Source organism: Fulmarus glacialis, unplaced genomic scaffold (assembly GCF_000690835.1).
Source record: "Fulmarus glacialis isolate BGI_N327 unplaced genomic scaffold, ASM69083v1 scaffold45323, whole genome shotgun sequence".
Lineage (NCBI taxonomy): Eukaryota > Metazoa > Chordata > Aves > Procellariiformes > Procellariidae > Fulmarus > Fulmarus glacialis.
Window position 1 is genome coordinate 8,876 of NW_009205680.1, and position 15,456 is coordinate 24,331.

General features: G+C 43.5%; 1 protein-coding gene across 1 annotated transcript; it reads right to left on the reverse strand.

The window, feature by feature from the left end:
• Positions 1–11,549: 11,549 nt before the first annotated feature.
• LOC104075086 (serine/threonine-protein kinase BRSK2-like) lies at positions 11,550–14,817 on the reverse strand (the record flags this gene model as incomplete). Its single annotated transcript, XM_009575460.1, has 3 exons — positions 11,550–11,868; positions 12,549–12,729; positions 14,694–14,817. Coding segments are annotated over 3 exons (403 nt in total), but the record flags the coding sequence as incomplete, so codon positions are not given.
• Between the last annotated feature and the right edge of the window lie 639 nt (positions 14,818–15,456).

A 15,456-nucleotide genomic window follows, 5' to 3' on the forward strand; every position in this document is an offset into this window, starting at 1 on the left:
ATGTAAAATCATTAAAGTTTGTAAAGACAGGCTCTTTTCTGAACAAGGACTATTGAAATGGTACTGTGGGCTTCTGTGTGATGTATATCAATGGCTCCAGATCCAATGTGCTCAATCTACAATGATACTGGCTTTCTAATTCCCAGCTTTGTGGTTGAAGCTGGAGGGCTTTCCAGTTTCTGTATTATCTTGATTTTTTTTTTAATGTAAAGGCTCTGCAGAACCTATTAGAACCTCACTGTCAATTATACAACCTATTCTTCACTGAGATAAATACCAGATTAGATGGTAGTAAACAGTTCTCTCAATCCTGCCTCAAAAGAAACAAAATCCAGCTCATTCTTTTACAGCTGTGTTGATTTTATAAGGCTTAATGGCAGCACATAAAGTGGTAAAGCTTATTTGTCCTGAAACTGATTTGGTCCTGAATACACACAAGGAATAGATCAGCTAAGTTAGAAGGTATCACTCCTATAGGCAGTTTTCAGATTACAGCTGCATTTTAAATGTAAAGCTTTTAATTTTTACAAAGTAAATCTAATCTTATGAACAGGTATGCAAGACTTCATGGAAACCACTTTAGTCTTTCTGACAATAGAAATGCCCATTCCCCTGCTCAAATGGGTGGAAGCAGAAATAAAATATTCTACCCCAACGTGCATTTCAACTTTATTATGAGCCAAATTATTTTCTTCTGTTGTGCAATATTAAGAGTTGGCAGCAGTTTCCCAGTGTGCAGAGGTAGGGTTGATACAGCAGCTGTTACGTCATTTGGATGCTGGCAGCTCCTATGACATACCCTTGCTGTTCACCATTAACTTGTTTTTCAATGCCAATGGCTATATGCAAAATCACTTCTCAGATCGATGACCACTGCTAGCAGAAGATGAGATAACATTTAAAGGACTAAATAAATTTGCCTTGCTGTTAATTACAACATTCAATGGTTTACAGTGGGTGAAAAGATATTCCTCATTCCCACCAGAGCTTTCACATGACTGAGCCAGGCACAAACCATCTGATTAGCTCTTCCTGCTCCAGTGTTAACTCTTTTGCAAAAATGACCCCTATGCTCACTTTCAGAATATGGAATAATGATGAGGTCAAAAAACCACGTAGCATAGTTTTTCTTACACTATTTGTTGTTACTAGATGTCAACTTCACGGGGGGGTTCCCTGTCCTCAAAGCCATAGAGGGCAGTTTGCCAGTAACAGGCTAAATGCTGGCATCAGTCCCTTTCGCTCCCCTGTCTGAATTGTCTCCCCTGTCGCTCTCCTGCTGCACACAAAACAGCTCTTCACTCATTTGCAGTAACAGGCTAAATGCTGGCATCAGTCCCTTTCGCTCCCCTGTCTGAATTGTCTCTCTCCTGCACACAAAACAGCTCTTCACTCATTTGGGAGGGTGGAATTCAGCGTGGTGCAGTCACTGCTTATGTTGTGTGTGAGCACACCAACAGGAATACGATTTAAAGGAAGCAGCTCCGATAAACCCCTATAACCCATCCTTTCTCTTCTCTGCATATATATACTGCTCTCTCTGTGCTGTAGCTGCCACAGAGCAGTCTCCCGGCTGGCCTTCACCTTCTTCGTCTCTTGTTGGGTTGATGCTGCCACTTTGAGAGCTGGAGGGCCCGCCTGAACTGGGAGTGAGCAGTAATGCTCTCTATCTAGAGAACACAGAGTACTGGCTGGTTATCTGTATAGCTCAATTAACTTGCAAGCAATCAGTAGAATCAGCATTTCAATATTTTCGTGTGATGTGAATGCCAGATCCAGGCAAGAAACAAAGGCTTGAGGGAGAAGAGGGATTTGCTGTCTGATGCCTTCAAGAAGCTGGAGGACTGCCTACAACTTAAATTGAGTCTTCATGAGGAGATCAGAAATGGAATAACCCAGAAAACTCAAATAAGAAATCAAACGAGCTCCTTTCGGAGCAAAGGAAAAACTCCCACCAGCAAAGCTGCAACTTAAGAGAACGAGATCACCTGTAACACAGGAAACGGGCCAAATTCTGCCACAGTCACACATGCGTAAACCTAATACTATCTCCACTGTGACAACTTTCGTTTGTTGTTACAGACTCCACAACAACTCCAGAACAACTTTCCTCAGTTTACGAAGGATGACGCAGGAGTCGCAGGTCCAGCTGGAGAGCGGCACTAGCTCAGTGATCGCTTCCTCAACAGCTTGTGTTCCCTTTCACAGAGATACCTGAATTCAACCTAGGTAGCAGGATGGAAACCTAAAGAGAACAGAGTTCTCTTGTACAGAACCTTTCTGTACAAGATGTAAGTAATAAGACAAAAACCTCTCTTGCAGTATTTGGGTATTTCCGCTATTGTATTTGGAGGAGTCAGTAGGGGCACAGGTAATGAAAGGAAGAATACGGTCCATGTGTGCATAGAGGGGAGGGAAGGCAAGGGACAAGTTAACCAAAATTCATGGAACCCATGAAGCAAGTTGAGCTGCAAGTTTTGCAGCAAACTCTTTTTTTTCTCATTCCTAGCAAAATTCTGGATCTCCAGGAGGTTCACTACTCCTCCAGCTAGAGACACAATATCCTTCCCCAAGACCAGACTGGAACTGTGACAATTTACACTAGCTAAGTGTCTGACAGATAATATGCAGCGTGTCTTACGGAAGATTTAAAAGGGTCTTACCGCAAGGATATCTGGGGAAGAAGGGAGTGGATGCAAAAGGGAATTAAATAACATAGCAATCCTGTCTCAATAAATAGCAGGAAACCAAGGGAGACAGCAGCTAGCAGGGCAGCATTCAGCTTCACTGCAGAAAAGGGACTGAAGAATCATGAATCAAAGGCAGCAAGTAAACAAAAGAGGAAAAAAAAACAGGAAAGAAAAAGGAAATCACTGGCCTGGGTTAGAGTGAGGGAGGGAATCTCAAGTGCAACACCACACACTTGTGCTATGAAGGGGAAAGCCATGGTGGAGCCTGTGCATCCGTGCATGGATGGGGAGGAACAGAGTAAGGGGTATGTGCTCGTGTCCACCAGGTAAGTGAGAGACAGAGTGGGCCGTTACGGGGTGGGTAGTCTTGAAAAGACGTGGGAGAGCAGGGATAGGGAAGGGGAACAGGTGGAAGGGACAGGACGGCGCATTATTATGTTGCTCAGCAGGGGCTGGGGAAGGAGAAAAGGCAGAAGGGAAGGAAGTTCTTACCACATTTGGAAAGTCTGCCAGTCATCAACTCCATACAGTTAGTGGTGTCTGGATCATAGAACGGAAAGAGGAGGGAGGGAGGGAAAAACATAAAAAAAGGTTTCCATACCTCTGTGCATAAAGTAGTAACTTAGCACATTATTACCTGAAGCAGGAAACATATACACATCTTGGTCTTTACACCACCCAGGCCAAATTCTGCCACCCGCTGTATGCCAGTGCAAACCTGGCCCTGTGACCGAGAGTGGACCCTGCTTCAGTCCTGCTGCTTCCACTCACCTCTTTATCACAGCTATAGGTCTTTATGAGATGTGGGAAATACTCTGCCACCACATTAGCAAACTAAAAGCCTTGAATACATTGTTTCACCTGGCCAGCTTTGCAAGGTAGCCTGCAACAGCCCGCAAATGCCCAGCCAGCTGATCTATTGTCACCAACAACCTGGAGAGAGGGAGGAAATGCAGCACTGTGCTATTGGACGTGGAACGAGAAGGCTACTTACACAGCTCGGAAACATCTTTTAGACCCCAAAGGATGATGTCCAAGTTCACAACATGACTGCCTCTCTCATTCACGTGTAGCCTCTTACTCCTCTTGCTTTCAACACCACTATTCGCAGGCAATAGAATTACTTCTGGAAAGGGTGGCAGAATCTGGCCCTAAGACATTACTGTCCACTTTGTGTATAGCTCCCATTGCCACAGCCTCTGAGTGCTTCTTACTCGGGTGTGATAAGCAGAAGGAGCTCTACATGTCAGCTTTAAAGCAGAGAGGACCAGCCCAGCCGGACACGTCTATGTGGAACCTGCTGGCAAGGCAGAGCTGCTGCTGTCAGCCAGGATTCCCTTGCATTTGGGATCTCAATCATTGTGTCCATGAGCGCTGGGCAAGGTGGAGCGCTCGCTGCTGAGCAAGTGGCTAACAGTTAAAGCACTCAGTTCAGTCTCAGATCTCCTCTTGCCTGGCCTCTCGATGAACACTTGAGTATTTATATAAATAAAGAGAATATTCTCCCTATAAGAAATAGGCTTCTTGGAAACATGCACACACATGCTGAAAATCCCTAACTGCTAGGAAGCTCTAACTACTCCCTATCTGCTGAAAAGTCTGCAGCAGAGAGGGAAGGATAACTTCTCGGCATAAAAAGAGAAAAGTAATTTCAAAAAAGGGGGAAGGGGTGCTGAATATGCTTGGGTAAGCTGAACCCATGCTAGAAGAGCATGGATATGTATGTTTTCTGATGCAGCCAGGCCTGTGCTGCACAGATCATCTGGGAAAGCACGGAGTGGAGAGGGCAGGCGCTTGGTCCAGTGACGCTGGTCAAAGCATCTAAGCAGCAGGTATATGCTCTCCACCCCCAAGGTCAGAGGCGGGCTGGCAGAGGTCAATGGGAGATGATACCCATGGAAGGTCTCTCAGAAAGGCACAAGATTGAGAGAAAGAGAAAGGGGAAAAGGAAGGAGGTGAAGGAGAAGAGAGGATTCAAGAACTGGAATGGGGTATCAGAGGTGCCAGAGAGGCCAGGAGTTCACCTGCCTTTGAAATTCTTTGGCTAGTCTGAGTGAAGGCAGATTAAGTTCCCAAAATACATTTCTCCCTGAAGATGCCTAACAGGTTTAAGAAGTGCCTACAGCTGCTGACTGAGCCAATGACCAGAAGTCACAGTCACGAGTTTCTATCATTTTTTTTCTTTAATAACATGGAGAAGTCTGGTGTCTCGTGCCTTTTAGTGGTTCCTGTCCAGCCCTCTCTGAGTCAATCACACCTTGTTGTAATGCCGTATAAGACAGACCTATAGTGGTAGAGCTCAGAGCATTCACCCAGCCATCAGCAGAACTTACGCTTCAAAAAAACACGTAAGAGCAAGGAAAGTCTCAAATATGACCAGAAAGTTGTTTCTGACTCCCACCTCCAACACCTGGAATTTTCCCCTCAAGTGTATCCAGACTGACTGGCCACACAGTAACTAGCAGTCTGGAAACAAAAAAGGTATGTTTTGGATAATGTCAGAGCAGGTGAACACTGTGGCTGGTTTACTAAGATTCTCCTGAAATTGGTATTTCTGTCTCCTTGTTAATTTTAACAAATTAAAAATAATCATGTCTCCTTAAGTTAATACTTCAGAATACTGTCTTTTTTCTCAGTCACTTGCAGTCAGCATAGCTCTTTTTAGTATTTCATTTAAAGCTAACTGTGTAACATGTCTACATACATTAATCGTGTGATTAGAATACAAACTGACAGATCTACAACACGAAAAAAGGATTGTAACATAGGCTTTTTGACAGCATAACACCTTGGGCTCTGTACCCCATTTTGTTCCTAAAAAACTGAATTTGCAGGTTATAGAATTGGTTTTGATGGATAGGGAAAAACACAAACCCTTTTTTGAGCTAAACACCATGGAAAAATATCACAGGAACACTAATAAAACCTCTAATTTGTCTTTCTTAAAACTTTTATGCACAACTATAATTTGCATTCTCTATATTGCCATGGCCAGTCCCAGGAATTGCACAGGAATTTATTTTTATTTTTCATGTCTTTCCAAGACATCATCAGGTTGTTTTTCCCCCACTCCTAGGCCTAGCAAACATGAACACACCAGAAACAGAGCTCATACCGCATCGCTTGAAAGACTAGCAGCGTTAACATGCCTTCAGCTTCTCTGTTATAATAATTACTTTAATACTTCTTTCATTTCCATCATATTGTAACATCTGCTTTAGTAAATACTCTATATGATAAAATATTTCATCATTTAAAAGTAGAATTTTCATTCTAATTAGAAAGCCTTAGATTCTTGGCAGTCAGCTTCTGCTCATGGATAATAATCCATAACCCAGGTGTTATGTGAGGTGAATAAAGCCAGGGTCCAAAGGCCTTCAGCTGTCTGAGAAGCGTTGATGGGTCATGTAACTGCATTTTTAATGTGTGTTGTTTAATTTTTTAATGAAAGCATAGTGGCAGTGTCAGATCTCAGTCCTTCTGATGATGAGGCAATTCCTTACTTCATAGACTGCTGGCAGTCACTCACGCTTTGGGTTTGACCAAGACTCTTTCATAAATTACATCTAGTTCAGTACATTATGATGGCAAATGCTTTGGTTAAAGTAAGACCTTCCTTCAAAAGGCCAAACAAGCTCTGAATACATTAAAAAATGCTAGTGTTCTGCTGAATTTTCTTTCCTGATTTTCTTTTTTCTTCAATTTCTGTGCTTCTATCCCACATAAATTTCACAATCAAGCTGCCTGGTTTGTGACGCTTCTGGCATCTCTGAGACTGCGACTTGTCCCAGCCCAGGAAATCTCACCCAAACAGCTGCTCCTCTGAGATCTCCAAATCCAGGACTAGATCCCAGAAAGCACTGAGCATCTCCTGCCAGATGCTCACAGCCCCCAATAAACATTTCCATTACGGGAGATGATGTCAAGGGAGCCACCAGTTCCTCTGGTCCAAGGCAGTTGTTATTTAGATTGGAATTCCACGGTGTTTGGGTGCTTATTTGAAATTCGCTGTTCTCCTATCAAAACTCTGGAGAGCTTGGTCGTTTTTCTACATGCTTTATTTCAGGACTACTGAGTTACTTTTAATGAAGTCTGTTCAGTAATAATACTAAAGCTGTTTAGCAAAAAACCAGTGCTCTACCAATCCAACCAAGCATTACACGGCACCTTTTGTAGGTGGGAACCATGACAGCAAGATGAAGTGATTGCCCCAGCCACTACAAGAGTGGTAAGACATACAGGATTGCACAAGAATGCAGGAAACAAGATAAACCTGGGACCTGGATGAGCCCTGGATAAAACTGACTTGTGGTCCAATTCCAAACGGGCATTTGCATAGCCCTGTTTTGTGTCTGCAGCTGGAAGTTTACCTTGCAAAGCACTTCATTTGCTCCTTACTCCCTTTTCTGTCTTGATGATAAAATCTTTCGCGCATTTGGAAACCGTACGTTTCTTACTAATTTTTTGTAGCAAATTAGTCAACCTACAGCTCTTGTAAGTCATAAAGATGAACACCCAGAATTCACAGATCAATACTGTAGCAAAGTTTTTTGAGTCACATGAACATGTTTTGCTTTTTGAGATGTACACCAGCACAGTAAGAGAGCTTGGGTGCATATACAGAAGATACACACAATGAGCAAGAATTTGCACTGCCCTATTTTGAAGCTGGATATGGTCTCTAAACACTTGTTTATGCTGATGAAAGGCATTTCCAGCAGTAACACTGAGATGCTCTGAACTTTGAGATGCTAATGGTTAAAATCTGTCATGAAGCCAATAAATATAATAAAGAAACAGAAAACCTATTACAAAGAAGTTATAAAGGCTATTTCAGTATTGCTGATTGCCCAGAACATGGGAAAATGGGAAAAAATAAGAATATGCAGCACCCCACACTTAAAACCAAAGCCCAAAGAGGCAAGAAAATATTAGGGAAATAAAAATTGATACCCTCTGAATGATCACAGATGGCTTTTGCATGTCCCTATTCACCAGCTGTTTCTATTACTCTTTTATGCAAAGGCATTGGAAGAAAACAGATCATGATTTAATGGAAAGAGTATTGGGCTGAAACAAAGGCACAAATCTGAGATATTTTCTTCCATGGATTTATCCCACCAAAGGGCCGTCCTGCCCAGGGATTACCTAAGTAGAGAGTCTGAGTATAAGGCTCCTGGATGGAGCCATACATGGATGAGAGACAAGGCCAGCTGCTCCCACAGACAGCGATACTCACTCTTGACCCAAAAGGGACTGTCCTTTCATGGCCTCGCTGGGCTTAATGGATTTTGTGATACCAGTTACAAGAACACATGGACAGCTATTCTGGTTCAGATCAAAGACCAAAACCATCCAGTGCTCTGTCTCCATCAGCAGCCACACACAGATATGCAGGAGTGTAACAGCGGGCCAAGCATACAGAACACTTCCTTCCAACACTGCCTCACTCTCTCACCACTTTCAGGTCAGAGATTTCCCGAGCCTGCTGCGGTTTCTGTTTAGCAAACCCCATGAAGATTTCTCTTCCAGGGAGCTGTCCAGCCTCCCTGCGAGTAAGGAGTACTCAGGGGAAGACGAGCATCTGCAAGCTCCTCTCATTCAGAACCTGCTTCAGCGAGGAGTTCCGCTGGTCTTACATCACATGAAGACACAACTTGCAATATTTTTTTGGCACATGGCTTCCACTAGTTTCATATCATGGCCTCTAGTTCTTTCATGGGGAAGAAAAAATGAACAATCAATCCGTAGCTACTTGTTCTATGCCAGTCATGAGTCTGTAGACCTGGTATTGTCTCAGCAGTTATACCAGAGAGGATTTAACGTCCTGAAACGTTAAGGTAGAAGGCTGATATGTTGCACTAAATTTGGCCAACTGGACAGTGGATTTTAGAAGTATTACATTAGCTTTTGGGATAGATTTCATTCATTTACACACTTATTCAGGTAGGGGAGGGAAGCTATTTTCCTGCTTCAGAGTATGTCAGAAGAAATAAGCACAGCCAGTCTTAGGAAGAAAAAATGGAAGTGAATGGAGGGATATCCGGGGGAAGGGAGATTATAAGGTGCACAAGTGTGACGCAGAAACACATCTGCCTAAATCAGGTACATACCAGGCTCACATACACACACACACAGATGCATGGGCAACACGACATCTACAAACACTGTTGTGAGCTGGAGGAAATGAGAAAGAGGAAAGTGTGTTCTGAAACCCAGGCAAGCCGGCTTAGTGGGCTGGCATGCTGCATAACAGATCAAAGAGGGGCAGGAGAGAGAATGACTATCAGTGCCGTATGCTTATTAGGTCTTGGTGTTCTGCTTTACACTGTGTTCATTGGATCTTCCCCTTCTGCAGGTCTCACTCTACATGCATGCACCTTTCACAGATGGTTTTCATCATCCCACCTGTAATGGCATCTGAACTAAAAGGCAGGGGAGACAACCGCACCAAGGGTATGTCTGCGCACAATGAGCTAGGAAAATCTCCAGTGCTGGGCCAGTATTGCTGGTCAGAGCCAGCAGTATTCTCAGAGCCACGGAGGAGGAGAGTCAAAGTGAGCAGTGGACTGCCTACAGAGTATCCTCAAACCATGAATAGGAGTCCGACCACCACAATTCCTGCGAGGTGTTCAGGGCTGGGAATATGGGAGAAGAAGAGAAACAGAGAAGAATTTGCCTTGTTTCTAGTAAGAAATGCTGAGGAATTCCGTGGCAATTTCCAGGAAGCTCTTGCACACATCTTCCCAACCACAGCCACCCAGCTAAGCAAGGTGCTGAATGTGAACTCTTGCTGTCCCTTTATCCCTTTATTTCCCCTTACTCACTGGCCGGGGATGTGAACCACAGGGCCTCCCTACTTCGATGCACAGGTTGTCTCTTCTTGGTAAAAATCTTTCCCCCCTCCCCTTCCTTTTCTCTATTCCTTGTGCTCTGCTCCAACCTAAATTTTTCAGGTTGAATTACCTCTCTCTTTTTCAAGAGACTTGCATATTCCTGATCAGGTCAGGTGATATGATACAGGATAGTTTGGCACCCTGTCTCTCGTGAGCTGTCTTGCCTAGATAACTCCCTGGCTGAGGGAATTCTCATTTTCAAGTTTCAAGAGACCATTCATTTTGGTTTTGCTCCATGTGGAGTTATCCGTTCCACTCTGGCGTTAAAGATCAGGCTGGGTTTTTCCTGCTAGAACGACATGCTCTCATGTAGCTTTAGGCAGTAGGAAGAGATTGTGTGTCTATATGATTTCTCCATTCCAGAACCAGAGCAAAACTGTAAGTCAGATACATTTCTCACAGCACAGTTTGCCCTAAACATCTCCCTGAGCCTTAGTCAGATGAACGGTTTTTATCCCTGCTATAACATGACTTTCTTAGGGAGATACCCTGCTTCACATGCAAGTCTGCAACAGCGTCCAAGTCTTTCTAGAGAGCCTCAGTAGCTAGCACATACTAGGGTGACGAAGTTAAGAGAGATCACCATGTTATTTACTTTTTTAACAGTTTTTTCCTCACCAGAAAGCAAGGGTACACTTATTTACCTAAGAAACAAGGTATAATTGAACATCGTTCACACAGCAGGGGTAATATGAACTAGACTCAAAGGATGCTTTTCTATCTAATTCCCCTCACTCCCACTTGGCCCCAGCATCTCCCAAGATGAAGGACTGGCAGAAAATTCTGGCTGCTTCCTTTGTTTGATTTAATTTCAAAAGTCCAGACAGCAAAAACCTTAATCAACCCTAGTTCTAGCATCCTCACCTTTACTGTTTCCTAACAGAATAACCCATGTGCTGGGCACCCTTGCAATCCAGTGTGCAGAAGGTCAGGCAGTGCTGGAGGGCAAAAGCAAAGTGGAAAATAGTATTTCCTGAACTGAGCATACTTCTCTGTCATGTAGTGAGCGTACACCCTTCTAGATGGAGTTATTTTATCTTCAGCTGTTAAAGCCACACTGTTCGACCAGAAGGATGTAACCCATATGTGCAATGAGCCAAGGACATCTGGGATTCAACTGCAGGATGCAATGCTGACTTCATTCCTCCACTTTTGTCTTGGCTGGTTCACACAGAAGTCAAGCACAGAATTTGGCTCTTATGTATAATATTTAGTTACTACCTTTTCATCATCGTACAATGGGAGAATTCTTCCCACTCCTCCTGCCTCTCTGTCTTCTTCCTGCAGCCTCTGCTCTCTGCCTTGCTATTTCTTCCCTGTATCTGTATATTCTTTCTGCTTCTCCCCATTTTTCCTCCCTCGAAGCACTCCCAATAGCTAAGCTTCCTTACATTTTCAATTTTCACCTTCTCCCTTTGTTCTGTCCTTTTAAAGGATAGAAGAGTTAAGACTGATATTTTTCTTGTGTGTGTGCCACCACTAGTGTTCAGAGTGAACATTTGGTACATAATTGTGGGATGAGGCCAGTTTCTGTATTAGGAATTCAGGCTGCCTGCAGATTTGGACTGATGTCACTGCACAGGGTCACACACGTAAGGCTTTCTTTATCACCATGAGGAACTGAAATTTACTTTAAAAATAGATAAAATATAGCTTCTGCAGAACCTTAGTATATGATTTGTGCTACCACAGTATTGGGCCAAGAATTTGACCCCACTACTGGAAACTATTAGCCACCTTCTGACCACCTGAAAATGCTGCTCTTAATGGCTAAGTTAAAAGTAGCTCTCAACTTTGTTCTGGGACCCTCTGAAGTTGGACATTTCTAAAGCATGCCTGAAGGTTTGAAAATCAGGTATCTTCTAGAGCGTGTCCCTATACTGGGAGACTTTGGAGCTGGAGAAAATCTGGAAGATCTACTGATGATGCAGCTTTTGATGGAGAAGTGGGCAAATGGCTCTTTGGGCGGGAGGAGGGCAGAAGCTGTTCAACTGGGGAATGCGCTGGGAGCACTGGAGTGGGAATGAGAGAGGGAGGAGTAGGGTAAGTGCGGGGAGTTACTGCTCTGTCTGAATGGAGCTCATTTCTTGCTGTAATCAGAGGGATGGCCTCCCTCGGCCTCCTGGTACTGAGAGGCACTTCACCTTCCTGTCCCTGCTGAAGCAAGGTGCTGAACAGTAGAAACTACTTACCTGATAACTGCTGCACTGAAGGCTGGTCATGTGTGCTTAACAACTGTGCCTGAATGGTTTCTACTACCCTCTTAAAACGACGGCTTGGACCTGTGAGGAGAGAAGAGGCACGAATGGCTGTGAGAGGAGCGGGAGCCGAATCCTCGTACAACCCAGGCTGGAGGGGAAGGACCACAAGCATCTTCCCTTCAGTCTTGTCCCCAAGAGTGTACTGACAGTGTATCTGTCCTCTGGCCGAAGGCACGGCTTTGAGGAACTATTAGGCAGTCCCACATTAATAGGGACTGTGGTGTGCTGGACTTAACAGGAGGAAGGATGGCTTCTGGGCTCCTTTTGTAAAGACAGAAAAGGTGGGTTTTCTTTTGTTTGTTTGTTTTAACCCCTGTGGGGGGCATGTGGCCACCCAGAAGAAAAGGGTGATTGCATGTTTCTGTCAGAAGGAAGAAACCAGTGGCCTCACAGTGCCCAGCTGAGACACGGAGACCTTTGAGTGAAACTAGGAGATACTTCAAATCTGATGCACAGAGCAGCCATTTTAGCACTAATCATGGTGGTGGCAACTTCACCTCTTTGGGAATCTCTTTTCCTCCCAGCATTTCCATCACTACCAACACCATTTTTGTTCCCGATGTCCTCCTTGCCCCCGTCTGAATTTTCCCCTGAGGTCAAGACAGCTATATTCTTTCCCCTGGCAGAGCTCTCTTTGCAGGCTTCTGTATCAGCAAGGACAAAGCCAGCTTGCACCCATTTTACAGCTTTGCCATGGTTACCTGATAAGAGTGTGAAAGTGACAGAATAGATCCCGTTCTCCTTCTGCGCCTCTCCCCCTTCTGTGTATGTTATGTCCACCTGGAACTTCACTGGCTTCTGGAAGACAGCAGGACCTCCTGTGGACTTATATTCTGCACGGAAACTTGTCTGTGAGATGACACTGTGACTGAGGCTTGGAATCTGAAACAGGTCGGTAGAAGGAGACAGTAGAACCACAACACAAAGGGAACAAAATTGCAAAATTCAAGTTAGAATAATACACATTTCCAAAGTGGGTAAGATTTGCTGGATTTGCTTCTGGACTTGCATTAGTAATACACAGAGTGTTCTTGTGAAATCAGTAAGAGTGTAGGTTGCTTGGCACCGCAGAAGAATGCACCGCTCCTTACAGGACTGACCTAAATTTAAAGGCTGAATATTGGTGGAATAGCCAGCATGCTTAATTTACACATGTTGCACAACTTCATACACTCAGTCTTTCTTTTCCTACTCATCTACCAGTTTTGAGAAATGCCTTTTGCTGACTGAAAACTGGTATTATGGGAGGGGGCAGAAAAGCCAGTGGGATGTAAGACTGGATATAAAAAGCCACCTGAGTAGCCTGGTCTGATCTCATAGCTGATCCTGTTTTGAGCAGGAGACCTCCTAAAGTCCTCAATTGTTTGGTGATTCCATGATATGAAATAGACATCAGGACACAGAGCAGACACTGAGACAAGTGCCTGGGATATCCACAGGGAAAGCATGCCTGCAAATAACTTACCCAAACCACAACTCCTATCAATATGTAAAAGAATTTTGAGAAGCTTTCTGGTATCATCCAATATCTGTATCTTCAGACCCGTGGTAGAATTTCATAACTGCCTAATTTTCAAGCAGTTACCATTCACAGTTCCTGCCAAAATTTAATATACGCACATTCTATTTATTGCTTCATAAAGGGCCAGATTTAAAAAAAAAAAAACAAAAACAAATCACTTGGAAATCTGGCCTCTCATTTAGGAGGAAAAATGAAGATGAGTTCTTTGAGAAGCTGACCTTAAGGACTTACTTAGCAGGCTGTGACAATGCATTTAAGTTTGAAGTTGGCTGTAAGAGACGATTCATAAAGTTGGCCCACAAATCACTACAACACACCTCAACCCACACATGTGGGGTATGCACAGGATCACCAATATAGACAGTAGTGCACACTACACAATATAAACCCACAAGCACAGCTAAATGCAGGAAACTGATAAAGTAACTGCTTCAAACCAATCTGAGATGGATACCAGTGTCTGATGCATGTTACTATACCGCACTTGCTCCTTGTATGCCTGTACAGTTAAAAGGATTATGGCTGGTTTTCTGGAAGAATTCATTGCAGCATCATAGAAACTAAAGAGAAGTAGTCTCTATGAGAAGTAGTATTTTGTGGAAAACGATATAAATTCAACAAACGACATAAGAAATTAAGTCTCCTTCTCTTAATTCTATTGAAAAAAAGTCTAATTGTGTTGTCAACTACCTTGAATTGAAAAATTTCTCAAATGAACTTTATTGTGCTGACTTTTTCTTCATTGGTACTTCTAGATAGTGAGAATAAGGACTTTCTATTGGAAAAAATGACAATTTCCCTCTGCTTTCCTAGATTGCAAATAAATCGCATCTGCAACAACTGATACTCCCGTCACCAGAGGAAATTACCCTTCTTTCTGCCATACAGCATTGAAGAGGAGACTTAAAGTAACAAATGCAGATGTGAGACAGGATTTGTGCCTAAAGTGGTGGAGGGCATACCCAGCAGAGGGAGATCCAATCTGATGCCCAGATGGTTAGTTTGTAAGGTTAGTTTGACAAAGCAGCAAATCACTGTCTTGATACCACACTAGCAGTGTGCTCTAACTGCAGTGATATTCCAAGCACTGGCAACCTGGAGACCCTGCCAAGAACGCTGAAATCTTTTCTCACCTTAGAGAGTATTATCTACAGTTAGAAATTCAGACGGAGTCCAGTGGAGGCCTGAATCAACAGGCCACATAAATTAAATCCACAGAGGATGCATCTGAAGGAGCAGAGATCCTGCCCAGTAACATATGGCACAGGGAGTCCTGGAACTGACCAGTAAGCAATGCCTCCAAAAGGCAGCTGGGGTGACTTACCGAGAGGAAAGCGTGGACAATATCAGCCTTAATGGAGCTTAGTGGTTTGTCCTTAATGACCACAAAAATCTGTTCTTCTTTCTCCAGGTTGATGAAGTTACCAAACCAGGATTTTTTGGCAAGCCTGACATGATGAAAGAAAGAGATGGTTTAGAATATTAAGCACTATTTCTTACATACCCCCAGCTAGAAAAAAATATTAAAAAACACACAATGAAGTTTTGATAACACTCCAGATGTGATACTATTACTAATAGTAAGTGGAAAAGTGTCAGAGAACACCCAGAAGAACATTTCACTTAGTGAAAACTGTTAAAACGACAGACCACACAGTGTTAGTCTGGCAGCGTGTGTGACCCAACAATGAAAAATCAGGAGCAACGTAACTCTTTTGACTGAACCAATATACCAATTAATACTGCATATATAAAGTGCATATAAGCCAGGGGACACATTTCTGGTTTGTCTCCAGGGATCTCTCCATTTCTTGTGACAATATGCAGATGCTGGTAACACAGAGATTTAAGTTCCTTCCCTCCCAATATCAACCCCTTTGGTGTTCTAGGACTTGGAAAGTTCCTTTTCTGAAGGTGTCCTGTTGGGCTGACAGTACAATCACAGGATCTTGCTTTTTAAAGCAAGCTGTAGGTTTCACTGGACCTCCAATCTGTCAGTGAGTGAAATCCACTCCTACGCAGAGGGCCAGGACAGAGACTGTCCCATCCATTAGTCCCATTCAGGGTGTCTATATAATGAGTGAACT